General features: G+C 39.0%; 2 protein-coding genes across 6 annotated transcripts in view; one reads left to right on the forward strand and one right to left on the reverse strand.

The window, feature by feature from the left end:
- Window positions 1-216: 216 nt before the first annotated feature.
- GTPBP6 (GTP binding protein 6 (putative)) lies at window positions 217-14,127 on the reverse strand. The gene is made up of 10 exons (XM_081947328.1): window positions 13,576-14,127; window positions 11,653-11,790; window positions 9,868-9,938; window positions 8,177-8,307; window positions 6,850-6,920; window positions 5,512-5,670; window positions 4,227-4,435; window positions 3,375-3,523; window positions 2,280-2,432; window positions 217-610 (listed from the first exon to the last, which is right to left on the reverse strand). The coding sequence occupies exons 1-10, from the start codon at window positions 13,976-13,978 to the stop codon at window positions 472-474; spliced, it is 1,623 nt and encodes a 540-aa protein (XP_081803454.1). The 5' UTR covers window positions 13,979-14,127; the 3' UTR covers window positions 217-471.
- LOC309389221 (cohesin subunit SA-2-like) overlaps window positions 14,128-24,944 on the forward strand; it is a 60,797-nt gene continuing 49,980 nt past the window's right edge. For 4 of the 5 annotated variants that reach the window (XM_081947323.1, XM_081947326.1, XM_081947325.1 and 1 more), the window contains exons 1-3: window positions 14,323-14,393; window positions 21,632-21,727; window positions 21,975-22,118. In XM_081947323.1, the coding sequence (XP_081803449.1) occupies window positions 22,069-22,118 (50 nt within the window). In that variant the 5' untranslated portion in view covers window positions 14,323-14,393; window positions 21,632-21,727; window positions 21,975-22,068. Of the gene's footprint in view, window positions 14,244-14,322; window positions 14,394-21,631; window positions 21,728-21,974; window positions 22,119-24,944 lie in introns of those variants that run through there. The other variant, XM_081947324.1, reaches the window with a different exon arrangement.

Below are 24,944 nucleotides of genomic sequence, written 5' to 3' on the forward strand. Positions count from 1 at the left end.
ACTAAGAAGAGAATCTCATCTACACCCCAGATTGTTGGTTTACCCAGTTTTATGCTAATGCCCAGTGTTTTAATGCGTTATATTGCTGTATAAAACATGTATTTAATGTTTTTATGAAGTTGCAAGCTGCCCAGAATTGCCTGACAATGAGATGGGTGGCATATGAATTTAATAAATGAAACACCTCAATCTCTATTCAAATGTAATTGTCGCATATAGATAACTACTCCCTGTACAAATATTTAAAATTGACCTGGAACAGCTTTCTTCTCATTGTCATCACTAACTCAGTGTTGAAAAGCTGAGAAGCTTTATATCAGGAGTAACATTTTTATTAACCGTGTTTACATTAATTTTTAAGTCCACTGTAGTCCATGTTGTGTCTACAGTCTCATCACTGTAATTGGAGCTCTTGTCTCTTAAAAAATTGCTGGAGGATCTTTCTCCCAGAAGCAAAGCAGGTTGTGGCTATCAAGACAAATAACTAGACCGAGGAAATAGTCGTTTGCATTTCCACAGGGCAGAGTCGCTTATGATGACCCTTACTTTAGCCGTGTTATCTTCAGGAGCAACATCAACTTCTTGTACTACTGCTTCTTTGTACAGCCAGCTGCAATGATACAATACAACTGTGTTTTATTACTAGAGAAATAACATTATTAATCATAGTATCACAAATCCCATGGTTTCGAGGATGAGAAATATATTTCAAGCTTGCATGTTTTCTCTTTTTGCAATAATTTTAATCTGAAAGGATAGATGGAAGACTTTTTGAAATGGGTTTCCTGAGGTTTGAGTCTTATAAACGCAGGTACAATGCAATACAATACAATAGCAGAGTTGGAAGGGACCTTGGAGGTCTTCTAGTCCAACCCCCTGCCTAGGCAGGAAACCCTATACCGTTTCAGACAAATGGCTATCCAACATCTTCTTAAAGACTTCCAGTGTTGGGGCATTCACAACTTCTGGAGGCAAGCTGTTCCACTGATTGATTGTTCTGTCAGGAAATTTCTCCTCAGTTCTAAGTTGCTTCTCATCTTGATTAGTTTCCACCCATTGCTTCTTGTTCTGCCCTCAGGTGCCTTGGAGAATAGTTTCACTCCCTCTTCTTTATGGCAACCCCTGAGATATTGGAACACTGCTATCATGTCTCCCCTAGTCCTTCTTTTCATTAAACTAGACATACCCGTTCCTGCAACCGTTCTTCATATGTTTTAGTCTCCAGTCCCCTAATCATCTTTGTTGCTCTTCTCTGCACTCTTTCTAGAGCCTCCACATCTTTTCTACATTGTGGTGACCAAAACTGAATGCAGTATTCTAAGTGTGGCCTTACCAAGGCACTATAAAGTGGTATTAACACTTCACGTGATCTTGATTCTATCCCTCTGTTGATGCAGCTAGGACTGCGTTGGCTTTTTTGGCAGCTGCTGCACACTGCTGGCTCATATTTAAATGGTTGTCCACTAGGACTCCAAGATCCCTCTCACAGTTACTATTATTGAGCAAGGTACCACCTAAACTGTACCTGTGCATTTCGTTTTTCTTGCCTAAATATAGAACCTTACTCTTTTCACCATTGAATTTCATTTTATTAGATAGTGCCCAATGTTCAAGTTTGTCAAGATCCTTCTGTATCTTAAGCCTGTCTTCTGGAATGTTGGCTATTCCTGCCAGCTTGGTGTCATCTGCAAATTTGAGTTCCCCATTTATTCCCTCATCCAAATCATTGATATGTAGTCTTCAACGTATGACCATTCACTTAGCAACTATTTGAAGTTATCACCTACCTCAAAGAGGGGGCTTACAACTCAGATCCTAAGTTCAAATAGTTGCCCTCCCTGCAGTCATGTGATTGCTTTTTGGTGGCTCAGGAACATGGTGGCATTTATGGCCATTTGCAGCATCCTGCAATCCTGTGACCATGTTTTAAGATAGTTTTGCAGAAAACCAGCATCTGGCACTTAATAAAACAGCACCACAGTGAATAGCTTAACAATGCGTGACCACAGCTCTACAGCTCATATCTATAGCTTGTTTTTTTGCTGTTGGCAGGGCAGCAGTCGTGTAAATGCACAGCCAATAAATTAACAGAGAAAAATTATTTTTAGATATTAAATATGCTTAGCAAAGAAAAAAAATTGGATGAGCAAGTAGTATTAAACTTGTCAAAAGAATCAATACAGCAAAAAGAACCAAAAGCAAACTGATTCTAAAAAGTAGAATTTTGATACTAATGGGCATGATTTTCCAGCCATTGCTGGGGTGCAGTTGTCACTGACCTGAGCTGCGGTCCAGATAAATTGATTTTAATTGTCATAATTTTTTTCCCAGTTCCTTTCAAAACTCTTTCCTCAATTTCTTCTTTCAGCTCTTTTAAACCATGTCCAAGGAGAGCTGAAGTGACGATAACATTTTGTTCTGTTGGTTGATACCTAGCAGCAAATAGACATCATAAAAATAGACCTTGGCACAGGAGACAATTACGTAATAACTATGGAAATTTAGCTTGTTTACATAACACACGCATTTTATAGGACTATAGATTTCATATTTTAGTTTGTTGTAAATAAGTAAGAAACATTTGTTTTCTGATGGGTATTTATAATATCATGTTAATATCACGTAGCAGGAAAACAACCTACATTACATACTAAATGTGTAATAGTGTTACATACTAATGCAATTTTGTTTGGAAAATAATTTAAAAATACCAAAGAGAATCAGAAGGGGGAAAGAAGCCATGGATATGTTCATTTGGAGTCTTTGTTTTTCGTGGTTCCCTCTCCAAAATCTGAACCATTACACCAACTGCCATGTAGGATGAAGTAAGACAGGTAACAGTCACCTCAGAAACTTGTTACATTGGTTTCTTCCATCCCAGATCCACTCCAGATTGTTATTACTTTCTGCTCTTTGGGTAGAATCCTAGTATTTTATTTCTTTTAAATAAGTCTTAAATGCACCATGTAAACTGATCCCTTTTCTGTGTAGAAGAATGCAGCTGACATAAATTTAAATAACGAAATAAGTAATACCATGAGCTAAAGCTGGCAAAATAGCACACTTAGTAATCAGCACCAATTATGCTTCCAGAGACTATATCAATTTTAGAAGCATCCTTAGGCTAAAATGTATCCTTCAGAAACCAATTTTGTCAAATTATAAATGAATCATTGATCAGATTAATGAAATTCCTGCTGCCCATTATAATGAAAATAATTCTGGGATACAAAATGTTCTGCTTCTTCTACTTCAATGATAAGCTTGTGGTTTCCACAGTAATTCTACGCAAACACTTATGAGTTTAGTTTGCTGTGAACTTTATGTCAAGACATAATCTACAATAGCATTTTGAAAGTTAGGTTATCTCTTACCTATCTACTAAATCCACTTTGTTGTGTACTTCAATAATGGATTCAAGTAGATGATTGGGAATATTAAGATTCTTGAGAACTGATAATACCGTTTTCTTCTGGAGGCTGGTTTCTGGATGGCTAACGTCTCTCACATGAACAATCAAATCCTAGCAGCAAATAACACACAAAAATTACTCCGGGATTTGATGGGAAGGAAAAAAAGATAGGTTACAGATGGTATCATGAAGCATTCTACTATGCAAATGATGAATATGATGATTCAGCCTGAATAAGTCAACTCCTGGATGAAGTCCTTTTCACTGAAAGTTATGGACCATAATCTACCAGATTGCTCCAATGTATGTTGTAGATGTTGTATGTATGTTGCAGTTTTTCAACTTTCCAATCAAGAGTTGAGGTATAGTGATTTTTCCAAGCTGGCTTCTGGGACTAAGCTAAGACTAGAACCTGAGTCTTCTCTCTCCAAGTCCAGCTTTTTAACCATGGCATCATGCCAACCCCCAGGAAGTCAATTATTACTTCCAAAAATGTGTAGTTTAAACTTATAAAAATATACTACAATACTAGCTTCTCCTATAGGTGTTTGAATAAAAGGTTAAATTCTTCACAGCAACCATACGTTACAGAAGGACTGGTAACGCTGCATGAGTGGGAAACATAGTTTAAATTAAAGATACTGTCTTTCAAAAGCCCACATTTAGTTCTGCCAAATGATGCTTTGCTACTGTTTGCATTATGTACTTGTTTTCTTTCCTTTTACTATTAAATTAGAAGCAGACCTGGTATTCTTTTTTGAATCAATAAAAGGAACGAATGAACAAAGAAATATGTAATTGCTGTGGTACTTACTGAGCAAGCTACATCTTCTAATGTAGCTGAAAACGATTCAACAAGATTGTGGGGCAACTGAGAGAGAAATCCAATGGTATCAACATACAGAACAGTCAATCGAGATGGCAGGTAGCCAGCATGTGCTGTAATGTCCAATGTGGCAAAAAGTTGATCTCGAGGCTGTAACTTTGCATCCCCTGTGAGGGCCTTGATTAGAGTGGTTTTCCCTAACATAAAGGCAGAAGTGATATAAACTGAACAGTTTGCTTCATGTCATCTTTCGTTAAAAGAGATAAACAATGACAATCATAGAAAATCACTACTGAATGCATATATACCAGGGGTGTCCAAACTTGGGAACTTTAAGACTTATGGACTTCAACTCCCAGAATTCCCCAGCCAGCCATGCTGGCTGGGGAATTCTGGGAGTTGAAGTCCACAAGTCTTAAAGTTCCCAAGTTTGGACACCCCTGATATATACTGTAGTACATCAGTCTCTAGCTTCAAGGCATGTGTTATTTACTTGAAATTCAGAAAGTCCCTCCCAATTGAAAACCCAATTTTTCCTGTAGTTTTCTAGGTGGAAAGGACAGCAAAAGCTGTAGTTGTACTACAATTTAGAATGTCCATGCCAATTTTCCATTCAGGAAATCTCTCATCATATTTTCCACAAATTTAAAAATTCTATACAAAGGTGTTCTGAACTCCCTCTCCACGCCTGTGAATGAACCAGAACACAGGCTTGGCTGTTTGCCACTGTTTAATTACTGAGATAACAAATCCTTTGGCTGTGGGCCCAAACAACTCATGTTCAACAGAGTAACCCAGATAATCTCTCTTGAAGCAATGCAGATAGTCAAAATGAGCAGACACGACTAGAATACATAGATTTTCTTAACTACTAATTTGAACGGTTGTTTCCTGCAAATGTCCCCTCCCAATGCTTCACCTATAATCTCTCTTGGGAGGGGCCAATCCACAACCACCTGTGCTTAATCATCTTCTGTGAGTCTGCCTACGGAGTTGTTGCTTCCGTTTCTCTGCCCTTCTCACCCTAGCATCAGGGACAAACTGCCATTGATCCTCCCCACTGCTCCATGCCTCAGGCGCCTCCTCATGGCCAACCAGCCTCTCCGGTCCCTGCTCTGAGTCTGAACCCTGCACAGGGTCCTCCACATCGTCCAGGGAAGACTCATATGGTTCCTCGCTATCTGAGTCCATCAGCAGCTCCACCGGATTCTGCTGGGCCACAACACAAAGGCATACATATGTTTACGTGAATATCCAGCATGATGGTCCTTACCACAATTAGTATAGCCTATTACTGAGATAATTGGAAATTCATTCTTCTTCCGTTGTTTTCTGAGTAAACTTCTATTTTTTTTAAGCTTCCTTAGAGCCTTTCGAATTTTAACTTCTTTGTCTTTTAAGAGACGAAGCTGAATTTCCATGAAGGTTTCACCTATCAAAAATATACAAAACAGAATATTAAGATTGCTTCATTTTTATTTTTATACCTATATACAGTGTAAGAATAAAAATGCAGTAATCATATTTTGCACCAATATTTTGGTGCCATCAGTAGTCTAATATTTACATTAATCAGAGTAAATGAGCATATAACGAGGTATTGTGTTGATTTGCAGCAATTCTGCTGATGACAATAAACATTCTCAAAATGTCAAAAATTATATATTTCTAAAACTACACTTTCTAGATACTAATTATATCTTATAAATTTTGATAATTATTAAAATTGAATGTATACTATGGAAATCAGGAATTTTAGGAGTCAAGAACTCAAAAGCTGATAAAATACAATGGTCCTTGATACTCAACTGTTTTGAAACTCATTAAATTTGGTACTCCAGGCATTTTGACACAAAATTTTTGTCCTGGTTCTCATCATTTGTTTGTTACTCAATGTATAAATTAGAACTTGTCGGTGTCAGCTGCCTTGTGACTTACTACATTAGTCCTTATGAGAAAAAAATATTTGGTGCTCATAATGTTTGGTACTAATCACGCCTCCCGGAATCAATTAGCGATGAGTACCAAGGGACCACTGTACAATACCACAGAAGATGTATATTCCTTAAATATACTCCCTATACCTTAAGGCTAGTTATGCCATCATCAATCTTTCAAAGCTATAGCAATCTCTAAACATTAACTGATTTACACTAAGACATTTTTATAATCACCAATCTATGGAAAGAATAAAAAATATTTTTGTATTCCTATTTAGAGTTTTCTATGGAGAATCCACAGAATCAGATCCAAACAAATATTTTAATATATGTTTGCCTAACATTATAAGAAGAGTTCTATAAAAACACATAGTACATGGAAATGACTTACAGTAGTTCTGAATTATTTTTTTAGGGCCATACATGTAGATGGCCAAATACTACAGGACTGTCTCGATCTACAAGTCAGTTAGATTTTAACAAGAATGTTTGCTATCATATAGAGAAAAAAAGGCATGTCAGTTAAGTACAAGGTCAAATACTTTTGTAAACAGACACATTTATTGTTTTGAAGCAAAGTGAAAGATTTACAGCCTCTTTTATGAGAAAATATTTTTGAATGGTTTTGATTGGTTATTGAGATATTTTCTTTTCCAACTTATTCATACTACCTGATCCCATAATGTATCTTGAGCCCCCTCTCTGTTGATCTAATTGAGCAACCTCATTTCTCACATTGGTTCTGGGAAAAGACAGAAGGAACATTTTAAGCGATCTATTAGTCTCCTGAAAGTTTATAATGTAGTGATAATACAGGCAGTCCTTGAATTACGTTCACAAATTATGTCCAGAAAATTTGTTGCAAAATGGTATGGCCATTAGGTGAGGCACCTTATGAATACAACCAATTTTACGAATTTTTGACATGATCATTAAGCAAATCACCACCAATATTGAGACATCAAATGGTATCAATTAGCGACATTCCCTGTCAGTTTACCTACTGCTTTTGCTTGTTGAAAGCTCAGTGAGAAGATAAATGCAAACTGGTTCCCAAGTGCTCAAATTATGATCATGTGACCACAGAGGTGGCATGATGGTCGTAACTTTGAAGATGGGTTATAAGTCACTTTTTTCAACACCAACGTAATTTTAACCATTTACTGGTGTCAGGTTTACTGGAAACATGCACATCGTATTCATGTTAAAAATTCCAAAAAGTTGAATTAAAAGAATTGTTAAATTAATGGTTAAATTAATGGTTGTAATTTGAAGACAATCTGAAGCCCCGACTCTGGTAATATATTTATTAAGCTCAACTGATTGAAATGAATATAAAATGTCAAATATTCCTAAATATTTTGTTGCCCAAATTATGGTACATAAGGGCCTTGTTGCTATTAGAATTATGTTATTGATTTCCTATATTGTAATTTAAATCCTGTTAATCATAAGCCATTTGGAATCCTTGGAAGTAGAGCAGAGCAGCATTTAAGGCACAGTAATACATAAGCAAATACTATTTAATATAGAAAGTAATACTCACATAATATAATTATGGGTATGGAACTCCAGTTACTATTAACAATAAATACATTGCAGCCAGTTGACATTCATAATAATTTAAAATAAATCTGGAATTTGGAATAAAATCTAATTTTGGAGAACACTGACATTCAAATGATGCTTTCAATGTGAGAAATACAGTATATTGAGAACTAGTCCAGAAACTAATAAGTTATTTCAGGATTTCCAAAAGCTGTCTTTCTCACACACATACATCTTCAAACACAAAGCCATAGAATAAAACAAAGTATTATTATGTGGAATTATAATAATCAGGTTTCCATGTTTGATCTAAATTTGCTTATGTGAAACATTGTACAAATGTATAGACATATAATCTAATGCAAGTAGGCAACGTATTGTTTTAATTATTACCTGAAAATATATTTTCCATATCGTGGATACTAACATTACTTTCGCTACTTTGTGTACCTTAGAAGTGGCAGTTCAGCCAAAGCTATCTGGATTTTTGCCTCCTTTGTTTGAGCATTACATCGGAAAATATGAAGGACAATGGTGTATCTGTCAAAAACCTTCACACCCCAGGCTTTTTCAAGTTCTTTCTATAAAAATATAATGGAAATGGAAATTTTTAATATGTCTGCAAATTTACTTGCATTCAAGCCTCTCTCTAGACCAGTGGGTCTCAACCTTTCTAATGCCGCGACCCTTTAATACAGTTCATGTTGTGGTGACCCCCAACCATAAAATTATTTTATGTTTTCCGTATTTTTTCAAAAATATGTGTTTTCCGATGGTCTTAGGCGACCCCTGTGAAAGGGTCGTTCGACCCCCAAAGGGGTCCCGACCCACAGGTTGAGAACCACTGCTCTAGCCTATGATGAATAAAAGCCAAAGTGCATCTTGTGGGGATAATTCATCATCATACAGTGCGCTCTAATAACAAAGGAACATTTGGGGTGCCTGGTGACCCCTTTTCATAAGTGCAGTATCTGAGGGTGAAAAATTACAAAGAACACAGAAAGGTAAAGTATTCCAAACTAGATCAAATAATTACAGATGCAAAATTAAATATTTATTTACATGCATGAATATACCTCCTCTTATTCTAGGCAGCTGACAATAAAACAACTACTGAGCGTAATATTTAAAATATATTCAATAAATACAAATAAATCATGTAGCCTCTGAGATAGACAAAATACCTACTCCCAATATTTTCTATTATAATACAAATTCTCTCTCGAACCTCAAGGGCCACTGGAAAGCTATGGTCTTGGCAGTCTTCCAAACTGGTAACAGGAAAGAGGCCACTTTGTGGGGAAACTATTCCAAATAAAATATTGCTACTGAGCAGATCTGTTTACACACTCTTCCAGAAGGTACATGATGGAGGACTTTAATTAGCCTGGCATCTGATGGAAGACAAGCTGTGCCATGCAGAGCTTTTCTAGGAAATTCCTGACTTATCTTGCAGATGCCCCCTTTCCCCTATGGATGAAAGAAATGATGATGGAGAAAGATGCAAGAGGATCAGTTACCTTGGACCTGATAACAACAGAAAGCTGTAGGATTTTTCCCTTTGGTTGATTTAAATTGTTACTATTTTGGAGTTGGCAGAAAATAGCACCAGCATGAATTCTGCTTTCTCTATTGGTAATCTCAATCATGGGAGTATAATATAAATACCTGAACCAAAACCTCTAAACTTCGAAAACCCCTGAACTCAAGAAAGCTTCCTGAATAGCTTATTTAAGCAGTTGCAGATGCTGGTTCGCAAGTCATCTGAAATCAGCACTTGTATTTTTAAGTGGGAATTAGGAAGTAACCACCCACAAAAACTAACTAGTGCTGACTTCTATGTTATCATATTGCTTATCTCTCTACAACCAGAAAATCTGAGCCATGTTATGGTTGGCATTTCCCATTATTACTGGTCAAGCATTTATTATAAAGATGATGCTATCCATTCAAATATGTTGATTCTTGACAATTCTATGGGCCTAGCCTCTCCACATTTTCCAATCTTATATGGCTTCTTTCAGTTGTTTAATGCTATGGCTGGTGTCAGGTTTACTGGAAACATGCACCCCATATTCATATAAAAAATTCCAAAAAGTTGAATTAAAAGAATTGATATTTTCAAACTAAAATGAACTTACTTTAGCTACAGGAGAGAGCACTTCTACATTTACAAAGACAGATGATAAAAAGGGCAAACTTTTAATTTTTTCTGAAAGGAAAAATTAAGATAATTATATTTGGAAAGTAAGATCTAATTATTTTTGTTTTTAGGAATGAAATGATATTGAAAACTACAATTATTCAGTCAAGCCATGGTTCAAATATTTATGAATCAAATCTCTGATAGCTTAAGCAAGGTGTAGCATCACTCATGTTAAAAAAAATTAAGAAGTACAATATCCACGATTTCTAATTTATCTGAAAAAACATTAAAATATGACAATACTGTATTTTCATTGCAAACAAGAATTTGATCCAGATTTCATGCAAATAGAAATATTCATAGGAACTTAATTACAGGTAGTTCACAAGTTACAAATGGAATGGAGCTTGCCCATTCCATTAGTAACCCGAGGATTTGTAGGAGTGAATCTTGTACCTTGAAAGTGATCACGCCCTCCTTTCACCCATGCATTTGCTAATCGAAAGCACAGCTCCTTAAGTGCAGGTGAGGTATCTTGGGGTGGGGAAGGCATGGAGGGGGGGGAGGTAGTGATGAAACAGGCCACCTGCTTCAGACCACCCAATGTCTTCCCTGACCCACAAATATGTCATTCTCCTTCCCCTGGAGGTCCTTCTGAGCCTCCTTTCTCACCGCTGCACCGCTTGAGGACCGCTTTGGTGATGAAAAAGGAGGCCCAGAGGGCTGTGTGTGCCATTCCAGGGCTACTTTCTTGCGGCCAAACTGGTTGAGGATGGCTTCAGCAATGAAAAAGGAAGCATGGAGGGCTGCGTATGCCATTCTGGGCCTCGTTTCTCGCCCCAAAACTGCTTGAGGAAGGCTTTGGCAATGAAAAAGGCTTGGAGGGCCACACATGCACCTCCAGGCCTCCTTTCTTGCCACCGAAGCGCTTGTGGACCCTGTAGGCTTCGGCAGGTGTTTGGAAAAAGCCTTTGCCAGTAGCAACACAGCTTTGGAGGGAGGCATCTGTCCCTCCCAAGCTTCGCTTTGGCAATGAAAAAGGCATGGAGGGCCACACACGCACCTCCAGGCCTCCTTTCTTGCCACCGAAGTGCTTGTGGGCTTTGCCTGTAGGCTTCGGCAGTTGTTTGGAAAAAGCCTTTGCCAGTAGCAACAGAGCTTTGGAGGGAGACATCTGTTCCTCCCAAGCTTCGCTGCTGCCGACAAAGGCTTTTTGCAAGGGGCTGCCAAAGCCTACAGGGACGCAATCTCCCTGTAAGTTTGGCAAGGAAACGACAAACAGAGGGAAGGCCTGAAGGACCGAAGTCTTCCGTCCATTTGCAAATGTCCAGGCCTCAATTCGCAGTGAATAGAGTTTTAAAGTATGAAATCATGAAAGATTAGTAGCACGAGATCTCGCATTACTGATCTCACATGATCTCACGGTACATTAGACCTCTGTTCTCTACAAATGCACCGAAACCTGGAAGCAATGAAGTAGGCAAAGAAACTGCAACAGAGAGATCTTTGCAAGGTGAGTCACCACAGGTGGGAGTGCCTGTGAAGACCCGGGGTGGTGGTGGTGAATAGGTAGGGCAAATATTGCAGCGCCTCTGTGGTTGTTTGTAAGGGCGAACTACTGCCGTGGTGCTACAACATTTGTAATTTTGGGACTTGTATGTAAACACTGGGGGGCTCTTATCATGTAACTTTGAATGTTTGCTAAGGGAACGCTTGTAATCTGGGGATTACCTATATAAGTATTACATATATTAAGAAAAGTTTTGAGATACATTCTTACCAGTTAGAAGTTGAAAATTTCCTTTGTGAAAGATAAATTTCTTGTCAGGAATTTGTATAGGCAGAATGATTTTATCTATCACGGTCCAGTTTTGAAGGGTGTTTATTAGAGTAACAGCTTCAGCTAGCTGCAATTCAGCTATAATATTGGAGAAAAAATTAATGGTAACAATAATCACACATCACATACTTCTAACTTTGCCTATATATAAGCAACTGTATTAGAATGGATGTAATGATACCTTGTAATATTTATTTTTTTAATTAAGGGGAAGTACTACAGAAATATAGAATTTTATTAGCAGGCTTTCCATATATCAATAGCACAGGCATCAGTAAAAAGTCAATTATATTCATTCAAGTTTGAATGCATTAAATGATAAAACGTAAATTGGATCAGTGGTTTTCTATCTTTTCCTTTATAAGCACTCTAACAGTAACAAAAATTTCTGAGAACAGCCATATAAACCAGTCTGGCAACATGGCATATGATTCCTAAAGATGATGCCCATGGAACACCAACATTCAATAAAAATGGCTACATTTAAAAAAATGAAATGGCTGAAATCACAAATCACCAACTTTCATTCGATTTTGATGTTCCTATCCTGTTTATAATAGTAGCAAAAAGTAAAAATCCCAAATCTTTTAAAATTTGACATCTCAATATTTCTCCCCCTTTTAAAAACACGTATATTTGGGTATCAACACTAACTACCTGTAGTAATCTTTAAAAAATAAAAATTGTTTAAAAATGTTAATTTTTGGCCTGCCATTTGTAGAGTACCTGAGAATGGGTGAAGAGTATGACCACATTTGGATTAGATTAAAGTTATAAAAAGTTTATGCTTTGTCCATTTTGAAGAATTTGGGACAAATGAAACGATGCCCTTTTCCCAAAGACCTTAAGTATGATTGAAGTGTAAATGTAACATGATAAAATAATTAAATCACAATAGGATAATGTTAACTAGCTTTTTCTTAAATATTAACTTTAAATGAAAGTTTCTTTGATATCTCTTTTCAATACTGAAAGATCATTGTCAATCTACTGCAAAAAAATGGGAATGATCACTAGAAAGTATACTGTCTTTTAGGCATCCTCTGGATTTCTGCACCTCAGAAGTCATAGGCCCGTGATGGTGAACCTGTAGCATGTGTGCCATAGGTGGTACGCAGAGCCTCTCTGTGGGTATGTGAGCTGTCGCCCCAGCTTAGCTCCACTGTGCATGTGCGTGATTCTCCCTCTGGCCAGCTGATTTTCGGGTCTCTGCCGCGCATGCACGGAGGGATGGGGCACATGCAGGAGATGTGCACACATGCCTGGGGGCTGGGGCGTGCACAGAGGGGATTGTGCGCAAGCACAGCATGGGCAGGAAGCACGGGGGGGGTCATGCATGCATGTGTGTGGGCGTGGCACATACAGGGGTTGCGCACACATGTGTGGGGAGGTGGGGCATGATGGGGGGGTGTCACACATACATTGCACTTTCAGCACGTGACAACAAAAAGGTTAGCCCTCACTGTCATAGTCCTACCCTTGGTGTTCCTTGAAATTGCCTCATTTTCTAAACCAGAGGTACAAAAAACCTACAATATGCACAAAAACCACTGCATCATCATAGTAACACCATCTTTCTATTACTGGAAACATTATGGATATACAACTTTGGGGAAAACCCTCATTATGAGAAAGTTGCAACTTTTACTTTAAAAAAAGAGTTCTACCCTATCACGATCTCGTGTTACATAATTGCAGTTTATTAACACCCCCCCCCCCTTAGTAGCGGGGCTTTTGCTTCACAGAGGTTCTCAGCATTTGCACAGCATCCAAATGCACCAAGCGTGGGTCATGCACACAGCCAGACTGAGCTGCATCTGGGTTGGCCCCTCTATGCAGCCACGGCGACAATCTTGATCGCACCTGTGGTCAGCTTCGGCTTGTCAGGTCCCCATTTCACAGCCGGGTGTACAATAAACACTCTTTGGGCCTCCAGCGAGAAAAACGGTAATCTGGACTCCTCCAACAGCTCGTCTTCTACATCCAGGTCTTCGTCGTCGTCCAGGTCTTCTTCTTCTTCTTCTTCATCGTCGTCGTTTTCTACCAAGTCCCCCTCCTCGTTGTCTTCCGTCCCCCAGGAAGAGAGCGTACCAGCCCCACTCTTTCCCCGAGCCGGTCCATTACCGGATGGCGGCTGGCGATAATTGACAGCAGAGTTGTGCCAGAACCTAACGGGATTTCGCCCCTGACAGCTAGCTGGCAGCAGGCGAACCTCTGGGCGAAATATCTGAACCAAGCATTGCATTTGGCGCCACCGGGAACCCATGGCAATCAATACGTGCAACACTCATTACATTCCCCAAGGGGCTCTGCCTCAGTTAAGAACAAGATCTGTGGCGGAACGGAAATGCCTTCTTTGTGGATCCCACCGGTTGGTGCAGCACGCCTGGAAACCCCGCCCTTCTTCCCCTCCCGGCAAAGGAGGGGAAAAAAAAACTCCGAGGGGCGGGGTTTGACGAATGCTTCTCCCTTCCAGATAACGAGCCGATAATCTTTTCCGGGCGGCTGTCACCACATTCCTTTTTCATTGGGTGGGTCGAGGCGCGTGAAGGGAGAGCGACGGGAGGAGGGCGGGAGTTGGCGCTGGCTCTGAGCCAGGGATTGAATCAGCGCTGGGACCGCCCTGCTTCGTTCTTTCGGGTCCGAATCGGCTCCCTCTCTGGACCGGCGCAGCCCGCTGGGTAGGGGGCGCGCGCGTGGTCCCTGTCCGGGCTGGTGGCTGGGTTTGGGGAGGGGGTGAGCCGGCCGTGGACAGAGCTTTGCTCCCTCTTTGCTTCTCCCAGGGGCTGAAGTTCCCCGCGGGGTTTGCAATCGTCCCCTGCAGCTTTCCTCCCTCGGTGTCTTTCTATAGCTGCTCCGCCGCTCTCCTTTCCACTGGCTTTAGTATCTCGTAATGTATAGCCCCCTCCTTGATGGTTCCCCCCCTTTCCCCCTTCCTCTTTCTTTTGCAAACCCAGAACTTCCTTGGCGGAGGCTTTGTCTAATTCCCATTCACGCCACATGTGAGTTCTTTGCGCTCAAAGCTTAAAAAAGCTGGAGGGAGCGACTTTGAAATTTGGGAGGGTTTTTTTTTTGTATCCGACTTCGACAGGGCAGGGTAAACTCCTTCCTTCATGTACTTTGCTGCCATATTTGTATGTTTGTCTTTGATTTGCGCTCATGGCGATATGAAATGTCTTCTTTCTTGCACTGTCTGCACTATAATTTGTGCAGCTTTGCACAACAGTTAAGGACTTTATTTTCATGTTACACAATCTTATATGGTCTATATTGCATCCTAACAATATTTAAGTCAAGGTAAACCGTCAATGCCTGGAATGCACTACCTGACTCTGTGGTTTCTTCCTCAAACCCCCACAACTTTAACCTTTAGACTGTGTACTGTGGACCTCACCCCATTCCTAAGAGGTCTGTAAGGGGCGTGCATAAGCGCACCAATGTGCCTACCATCCCTGTCCTAATGTTCCTTTTTATTTGTATCCATTTCATGTATTCAAAATTATGTTTATACTTATATATGTTATCTAATACATGCTTGATAAATAAATAAATAAAATAAAAATAACAAAGTAATGATCTAAACTTCAGAGGCAAGGAGGAAGAGGAAGAGCTTCCTACCTGTCAGGTCTTAGAATATTATATACTGTACAATCTACGCTATCTATGTCAAGCCACCACATACAGTTACATAATTTCCACATTCCCTCTGTCTTGGAATGGGAAATGTATCTGTTTTTATAGTGTGTCCTGTGTGGCATAGTTTCTATATTTATAGTAATCTAAGATACCAAATGCAAAGATTCAGTTGGGAGTTCAATTCCCAATAGGGTTTGACCATCTGGTTACTTGCGTTTTGATGATTCACAATATAGATGAAATCGGTAACAAGGCATTTTCTGGTTGTAACTGTAACTGTGTTTAAGAGTATTTCATCAAGAACAAATTATTAGGATGTCCCAAAGGTCCTTTTTCAAGAGGCAACTGGATTTTCTGGTTTTTCTTTGAAGATGTTTTGCTTCATGGATGAGAAGTGAAACATCTTCAAAGAAAAAAACAGAAAGTCCAGTTGCCTCTTGAAAAAGCCCCTTTGGGAAAACCATGACCTCCTGGATGATTGAGAATCTCCATAGACAATTATTAGGATGATTGTGGTAAGAGATTTCCAATAGACACTCACTTAAGAATGTGAGTGCAGGGGGAAAAAGCTTTAGACCAACTATCTGCTGATTTAGAGTTTTCCGTTCTGAGAATATTATATCTAGTGACATTCTGCTTCGAAATGACTTGGAAACACCTTTTAGTTACTGTTGATACTAACAGTGGTTATATTTGTGAGCATTGAGACATTGTGAAAATACTTTACCATTAAGAATAGTACCTTCAGTGAAGATATGTTTTCTTTGTTCTGAACATGAATATCTGAGGGGTTGCTACAAAGAAGAGGGAGTCAAACAATTCTCCAAGGCACCTGTGGGTAGAACAAGAAGCAATGGGTGGAAACTAATCAAGGAGAGAAGCAACTTATAACTGAGGAGAAACTTCCTGACAGTTAGAACAAAAAATCTTCATTCATACCATTAGTCTTCTGTCCCCCAAAACTCCAAATATTTTAGACTTTATTCATATGAAAGGTATTAGCTTCCTTAGATGTCATATTATAACATCTATCACATTGCAACTTGATGGCTCCAAATTATGGTGATTTTATTATGATTTTAACTTAATATATTATCTCCTATATTGTATTATATTGTGTGTATGTGTGTATTTGCTGACGCTTTAGTTAAACTAAATTTGTATATCAGTGGTTGCATGATCTCTAGGTGACATATACTAGTAATATTTTATTGGTCATTGTTTCCTATATATTGGACAATTTTTTGTAGGGTTGAATGGAATATAATATTCCAAATGTTGTCGTGGATTTATATATGATCTTTATATGGCTTATGTTCTAGATAATGGGCGTCAAACTCGCGGTGTCATGTTGCCGTCACGTGACGTTTCAAGACTTTCTCCTTTGCGGAACGGGTGGGCGTGGCCTGCACGTGACGCATTGACCCCTTGGGCTGCCAGTTTGACACCCCTGTTCTAGATTTAATCCTTTCCCTAGTCCTAAATATTTTTTATAACAATATTTAACTTGAATTTTCTTTTTATTCCATAGAACACACAAACTAATTTAGGTAATTTATTCCTTGGCTACTTTATTAACAAAGTGTACTTGGGTTTTTTATTTTTCCATATCTTTTTTTAACTTGGCAAACATCTTGCCTTACTTTGTATCCATTGGACAAGACTTCCATTGTTGTAGGAATTCCCCCCCCCCCTTTTACAGTTTCATTGATTGTGCCTGTTAACCACACTGGGGGGCTTTCATACCCACCGGTGCCTTTCCTAAAATGTATAGTACCTTCTGGTGGAGCATTTATTACTATGGTTTTAAGTAAAACATATTTTCTTAAAAGACTTAATCTTTTAGAATCCTCATTGCAAGGTTGTTTTAATAATGCTATTTCCATTTTGAAAACCATTGTTAAATGTGATTGGGCAGAACTTGTAGGACCACTCTTTATGTCACATTTCATTACAGTGTTGTTATTGTTTCAGTGGGGTTTACACTTCATTCCTGAGCAGGAGCATTATCCAGAAGAGTGCTTAAAACTGTTACCTCTCCTGTTTTTTTTTTTAAATTCTACAGATTTGTTTACCTAAAATACTCAATATTTACATGCTAATTTTGATTTTATTAATGAATTCCCAAGGAGGCTTCCTTAATAAAATATTCCTTAATAAAAATATTCCACAGTATCTTAAAATTCTACTTCTCTGGGAATACCTGTTACATAGTCCAGATGTTTTCTTTATGGTTGTCTTGAAGTCTGACCTTGTATTACAAATTAGTTTATATCTGCAAAAAGCAGCCACTACACCTTTTGTGCATCAGAAATGACAGTGAGGGAGGATATGGACACTTTGAAATAATAACATTACAAAAAGTCATTTTTCCAACTCCCTTTAATTATGCTTGGTTCATGTGAGGACTGTACATATTTACCAAGATAATACTCTAACCTAAAACATTGTCAGCACATGACTAAATAATGGAAGTGCAAAGAGACTTGGACATCTGCAAGGACAAATAACATGTTGATTATGTCATCATTCAGACGTTATGTTCTTGTGTCAGATGTTAGGATACAAATACATACTATTAGCATTTGTGTGATGTTGTCATAATGCACATCATTTTGATGTTTTTGTAATTTGCTGAAGGCAAGATTGTAGTAAGTTTGCTTCAGTCTGAACATACAGTCCTCTATTCCAGTGGTGCCTTTTTGGCACCAGAGACCAGTTTCATGGAAGACCATATTTCCACAGATCTGGGGGGTGGGTGGGGATGGTTTCAATTGCTCACCTCCAGCTGTGTAGCCCAGTTCCTGTACTGGTAGTCTTGGTCCATGGCCCAGGGCTTAGGAACCCTTGCCCTAGTCATTATGTGGATTGTTCTCACACACATACATCTGAGCAGCTTACTTTCTGATGTTATATGGCAAAGGAAACTTCTTGACAGTAGTGTTTTATGATAACACATCAAATAACATATCAAGTAACTTTGCCAGCAAGAGCTTATTTTAAAAGAGGACTATGTTTATGGACTAAACCTGTGACCATAAAATGAAATGATTTTTGTTAAGGGATGTAATAATCAGCTCAAGTCATAATATAAGTCAAAAGGTAAGGGACTTTATGAAATGGAGACTGTGCTTGCTTGTATTTTTTGAATGGAGAATTAAACAGGACATTGCGGCGGGGGGGGGGGGGAGATGAGAACTCAACCCATCCTTACCTGGGTTAAGACAAGCAGTTAAGACTAGCAGTAGACAAAATAATTTATATTTAAAAAGTGCTATGATGTGAGAAACCTCTGGAAGGGCTACAATTTGTAAAGATGCAACATGGTTTGAAAACAATAATAGAAGAAAAAGTAAGCAGCTTTAATTCAGAAAGGAAAACTGAGACAGATTGACAGAGGTGGACTGCAGCAGTATATACTTTCCCATATTTTAATTAAATTCAGATAAGCACCAAGGAATATATGTTGCTTATTTCAAAGGAAGAATGTCTCAAACCCCTAGGACTGCTGGAGACCCTTGACAAATTGTCATATCATCTAATGCTCTTTGCATTAGATGCATTGCTCATCTTCAATTATTCAGGAGAGGATGTGGCAAAACAACCATGTACACAAAGAACTAAATGTGTGATTGAAAGCTGGTATGGCATTTTTTTAAGGTACTGTAGAGTATTTACCTCATATAGGGCCCTTTATTTCTCTTTCCTTCCCTCTCAGTCTTTCCTCTTCCAGCCTCCCCCCCATACCTCAACAAATTTATATATATATATATATATGTATGTATGTATGTATGTATGTATGTATGTATGTATGTATGTATGTATTTGTGTTACAACCCCTGGTATGACTATATATATATATATATATATATATATACATATATACACATATATATATATACACACACACACATACATACATACATACTTACACACACACACACACACAGTACTGTGCAAATGTTTTAGGCAGGTGTGAAAAAATGCTGTAAACAAAGAATGCTTTCAGAAATATAAATAATGATTGTTTATTTTTCTCAATTTTCAAAATGAAAAGTGAGCGAACAAAAGAAAAATCCAAATCAAATCAATATTTGGTGTTACTACCTTTTGCCTTCAAACCAGCATCCATTCTCATAGGTATGCTTGCACAAAGTCAGGGATTTTGCAGGATTATAGTCAGGTGTATGATCAACCAATTATACCAAACAGATGCTAATAACCATCAATGTCACATGTAGGTTGAAACCCAGTCATGAACTGAAACAGAAACAGCTGTGTAGGAGGCTTAAAACTGGGTGAGGAACAGCCAAACTCTGCTGCCAAGGTGAGGTTGTGAAAGACAGTTTCATGTCATGGCAAGACTGAGCACAGCAACAAGACACAAGGTAGTTATACGGCATCAACAAGGTCTCTCCCAGACAAAGATTTCAAAGCAGACTGGGGTTTCAAGATGTGCTGTTCAAGCTCTTTTGAAGAAGCACAAAGAAACGGGCAATGTTGAGGATCGTAGACGCAGTGGTTGGCCAAGGAAACTTAGTGCAGCAGATGAAAGACACATCAAGCTTACTACCCTTTGAAATTGGAAGATGTCCAGCAGTGCCATCAACTCAGAACTGGCAGAAACTAGTGGGACCCAGGTACACCCATCTACTGTCCGGAGAAGTCTGGCCAGGAGTGGTGTACATGGAAGAGTTGCAGCCAAAAAGCCATACCTCCAATGTGGGAACAAGGCCAAGCGACTAAAGTATGCACAAAAACATAGGAACTGGGGTGCAGAAAAATGGCAGCAGGTGCTCTGGACTGATGAGTCAAAATTTGAAATATTTGGCTGTAGCAGAAGGCAGTTTGTTTGTCGAAGGGCTGGAAAGCGGTGCAATAATGAGTGTCTGCAGGCAACAGTGAAGCAAGCTGGAGGTTCCTTGAATGTTTGGGGCTGCATTTCTGCAAATGGAGTTGGAGATTTGGTCTTTAACTTTAACTTTTATTTGATTTCTAGACTGCCCCTCTCCCAGAAGGGACTCGGGGCGGTGTACAGTCATATTAAAAACAAAAACAATAAATATACATAATATAAATATAAATAGGTCTGGCAGGAGGAGGTAGCAGTAGTTTACTGTACAATAGTTAAAGGTTTAGGATTAATGATGTTCTCAATGCTGAGAAATACAGGCAGATACTTATCCATCATGCAATACCATCAGGGAGGCGTATGATTGGCCCCAAATTTATTCTGCAGCAGGACAACGACCCCAAACATACAGCCAAAGTCATTACGAACTATCTTCAGCATAAAGAACAAGAAGTACTGGAAGTGATGGCATGGCCCCCACAGAGCCCTGATCTCAACATCATCGAGTGTGTCTGAGATAACATGAAGAGACAGAAGGATGTGAGAAAGCCTACATCCACAGAAGATCTGTGGTTAGTTCTCCAAGATGTTTGGAATAACCTAGCCGAGTTCCTTAAAAAACTGTGTGCAAGTGTACCTAGAAGAATTGCTGCTGTTTTGAAGGCAAAATGGGGTCACACCAAATATTGATTTGGTTTAGATTTCTCTTTTGTTCATTCACTGCATTTTGTTCATTTATGAACATAAATGTTTACCACTTCCATTTTTGAAAGCATTCTTTGTTTACAGCATTTTTTCACACCTTCCTAAAAGTTTTGCACAGTACTGTATGTATGTATATATATATGTGTGTGTGTATATGTATGTATGTATGTATGTATGTATGTATATATGTGTATATGTATATGTATATGTATATATGTATATGTATATGTTGGTCAACAAATTATATATATCAATTGATCGTAGAATCAGAGCATCTTGCTTGAGTATATTTATAATCCTTGCAAAAGGAGTCTGTTTTTCCTTACAATATTAAATACATGTTAAATGGGTGTTCCCTTAAACACCCTACACATCAACTCTAGGCCTCAAAGTGTGAGCTACTGTATTACCAGTAGTATTTTTCCTCATGTGTGTACTGACTGCTGTCTGCAGTTAGATAACTGGCTTTCATCATAAATGTTGCTAAATTACTTGTGATATCTGTAGGATCATTGACACATAATGCCATTGATTAAAATGTTACTGAAGTTTAATTTTGCTAAAATTTAATTATACATTTTCCTTGGGAATTGCTACTTTTGTATCTTTTAAATGTTTCATGGGATTGTGTATTTCAGTGTTGGAAGTTTTGTTACTGCTGTTCACAGGGATGCTATGGAGAATAAACTGAAATTTCTTCTGTTTATATTCTTTTTCATATTGAAGTGTCTGCCCTGGATGATTTACTTTCTGCCCTGCTGAGAGGATGTAGTGGTAATGGAAGTAGAATCTGGTTCGGGTTGCCAATTTCTCTAACCACAAGTAAGTTTCTAACAATAGCATACAAACAATTACCTTGGTATTTTTATTTAAAACTATGTTTCATTAAGTTATGTTTATGGTTTGGAAATGTGGATAAATGTCTGTACATCTATTTATAGACCTGTTCATTTGTTACACAACGAGAATTTTTTCAGTTAATGTTTCAGATAATCCCATCAACATCTCTGAAATTGCTCTACAGTAGAGAAGATGTGGTGAATAATACTGTGTGTGTTTTGGCTTCCAGGTATTTCGGTACTTTGCTATTGTAAAGTTGTGTGAATGCCAGCACTCACAATTCCATACATTCAAAGACTGTTCTTTACATACTTCGAGTGTGAATGTCTCCAGGAGAAAGATGTCAGTTCAGTGATGTCAGAGAGGATCATGGGTGAGTACTTAGCCAACCCTGATGCCTAAACACACCAGTCTATTCAGCTAGGGGAAAAAATAAAGCTCTTCTTTTAAAAAAGTACTTTATTTACTTTATTTTACTTTAAGTAGGAGAACCAACCATCCAAAGTTATTGCTTTTTCTCAAAGGAGAAAAGAGAAATGACTTCCCTGCCTACATCCAACACTACACTCACATTGTACCTGGTTGTGAACATTTGCCACACCACTTAGAATAGATCTCTCAATCCTGAATTTGCAGCAGGAAAGGAGATAGAGGGATGGTTACATATAGGGCACAAGCAATTTTGGTTTTCTGACCTATGGCCAGAAGAAGGAAGAAATACAGAATACATGGGTAGGGACAGATTGGATGAAGGTACACACACACACGGGACTTCCGGTTCCGGCGGCTACGGCGACGGGCAAGTCTTTGCCCACTCCCGCTCTCCCGGTGGGCTTCCCCCGCTTCTGGGGGGGCACAGGACGCCCCGAAGAGGCGTCCTGCCGAGGGAGCGGCTCGCGGAGGGCCCTGGCATCGGCGGCGGCTGGTGGGGGCTTCTCCGCTTTGCTCTAGGCACCGGGGAGCAGTTTCGGAGGGCGCGCCTGCGTCTCGCCCCATGCCGATCGGGCAGCGTGAAATTGAAGGAAGCAGCGGCGATGTGGTGAGGTGCTTCCTTTCTCCATTCCTTTTATGTTGAATTGATGGACTTTTCAGCAAGATTATAAGTTAAACTTTCGGAGCTTCGCTGGAGGTGCGGTTAGAGGGGGGGGATTTTACCCCCCCTTGGACAAGCGGCTTGAAAAAATTCTGCTTTTGCCCCTAGGAGGATGGAGGAGGGGGGAGAGCCAACTACTGATGCCTCACCCCTATAAAAGTGATTTTCACTGGACTTAGTTTTATAACTTGTTGATGACCTGAGAACTTTGTGAACTTTTGAAATTTTATTATGCCTCTGAGCCCAAAGCTGGCAGGGCAAGATGGCACACTTCCGTTGTCTTCATGAACTGTGAAACCTGACTCCACCTTTAAAACTCAGGCTTCCGGTCTTTGTCTCCGTACTACCCAGAGGAATCTCTTGTGGATTGCTATTTCCTGAATCTTCTGGAGAGGAAACCTTTTCTTAATGCCAGATTGACTAAAGAAACTCTCACTTGTTTGGATTTTCTGCTTCCTGGACTCATCTGCCTGCTCTACTTCTCCAGCTGTCCAGTCTCTACACTGACTGACTTCTCTGTCTTATAAACTATGCCTCCAAAAAGACCACCACCTGGAAAACCTGGCTTTGCTACTTCCGCACCGACATCTGCAACATCCAGCCCTGCCACACAGTCAAAGATTACAGAAATGATGCAACCTAAGAGCACAGAGGTGGATTTGCTGCAAATGCTTCAACAACTCATACAGGGCCAGGAAGAAATTAAGAAACAACTAAAGGAAATGAAGGAAGAAATTAAAGAGAATCAAGTCCAAATTTATAAGAACTCGCAGAGACTGGACCTTGTGGAGGGTGGGGTGGCGGAGGCGAGGGGTGGTGGTGGAAGTTTTACAGAAGAGTAACAAAGAACTTGATATTCAACAAATGAAAACAGAGTTTGAGAGAATGTCCTTTTATCTTAGATTTCAAAATGTTATAGAAACAGATGGGGAAAATATAAGGGACATTATGACCAACATTTTAGCTGAATACATACACAAAGACAAACAACAGATGGAGTGGGAGATAGACTTGGCCTATAGAGTGAATTCAGCATATGCTAGGACACACAATGTACCCAGGGAGGTTCATATTAAATTCCTTAGGAAAAGTACAAGAGACGCAATTCTGGGTGTACAAAGGGGGCAAGCATTGACATACCACGATAGGGAGATAACCATCTTGAAGCAGATCCCAAAAAAAATTAGGGAGAAAAGGAAAAGTTATTCGCAATTGGCGAATAAATTATACCAGAAAGGGTGTGGTTTAGATGGTTGATGCCTGAAGGGATGTTGATATTCTGGGAGGAGACAAGAATTAGAATTAATACACCCATAGAGGCTCAGGCCTTTATGGAAAAAAATAAAGCAAACCTAGAAAAAGCAGAAGACTCTACAACGGTTATACAGGACACGGGAGGGGCCGGAGCTCTGCCAGCGGGGGGGGGAAGGGGCAATACCAAGAAAGCTCAGATCACAAAAATGAATAAGAAAACCACATTGTTATAAACATACCGAAAGTAATAGTGAAATTATATTTAGAAAATATGTTATAATATATAAGTTGATTGAAAACTTTTATTCCTATATGCTGATTTTACATGATTATGTATTAATGTTTTATATCCAGATGTATACCATGAGTTTGGAGGGAGGGGGCGTCTGCCATACTTGCAACTGCCAAAATTTGTATATTATTCCACATACCCTTTTCCTAGTAAATGTTTTAAAAAAACCAATAAAATTTTTTGGGAAAAAAAAAAAAAGGTACACACACACACACACACACACACACACACACACACACACACGGAGCAACATAAACAACAAGTCAAATTAGATTTTTCTTTTTCCTTGTGGGATATATGGATGAGCAGAGGAGTTTGGTGAGAGGGAAACAGGATTGGAAGGCTAGAAATGATTGTCTATAGAGCTATGAGAAATGTTAACAAAAGTTAAGTGAAAGATTTCCTGTGCCTACCACTTTTCCCACTGAAAACAAATGCATTATAGGGCTGGAATAGAAGTAAATCATAAAAGTAGTTGATGTCAACCAAAAATGTTAAGCCCTAGCATCCTGGCACTGCTTCTCCATTGTGAAGTATGTGCCTGTTGCGAAAGCCTGTGT

The sequence above is a fragment of the Natrix helvetica genome (assembly GCF_964273705.1).
Source record: "Natrix helvetica genome assembly, chromosome: 3".
Classification (NCBI taxonomy): domain Eukaryota; kingdom Metazoa; phylum Chordata; class Lepidosauria; order Squamata; family Natricidae; genus Natrix; species Natrix helvetica.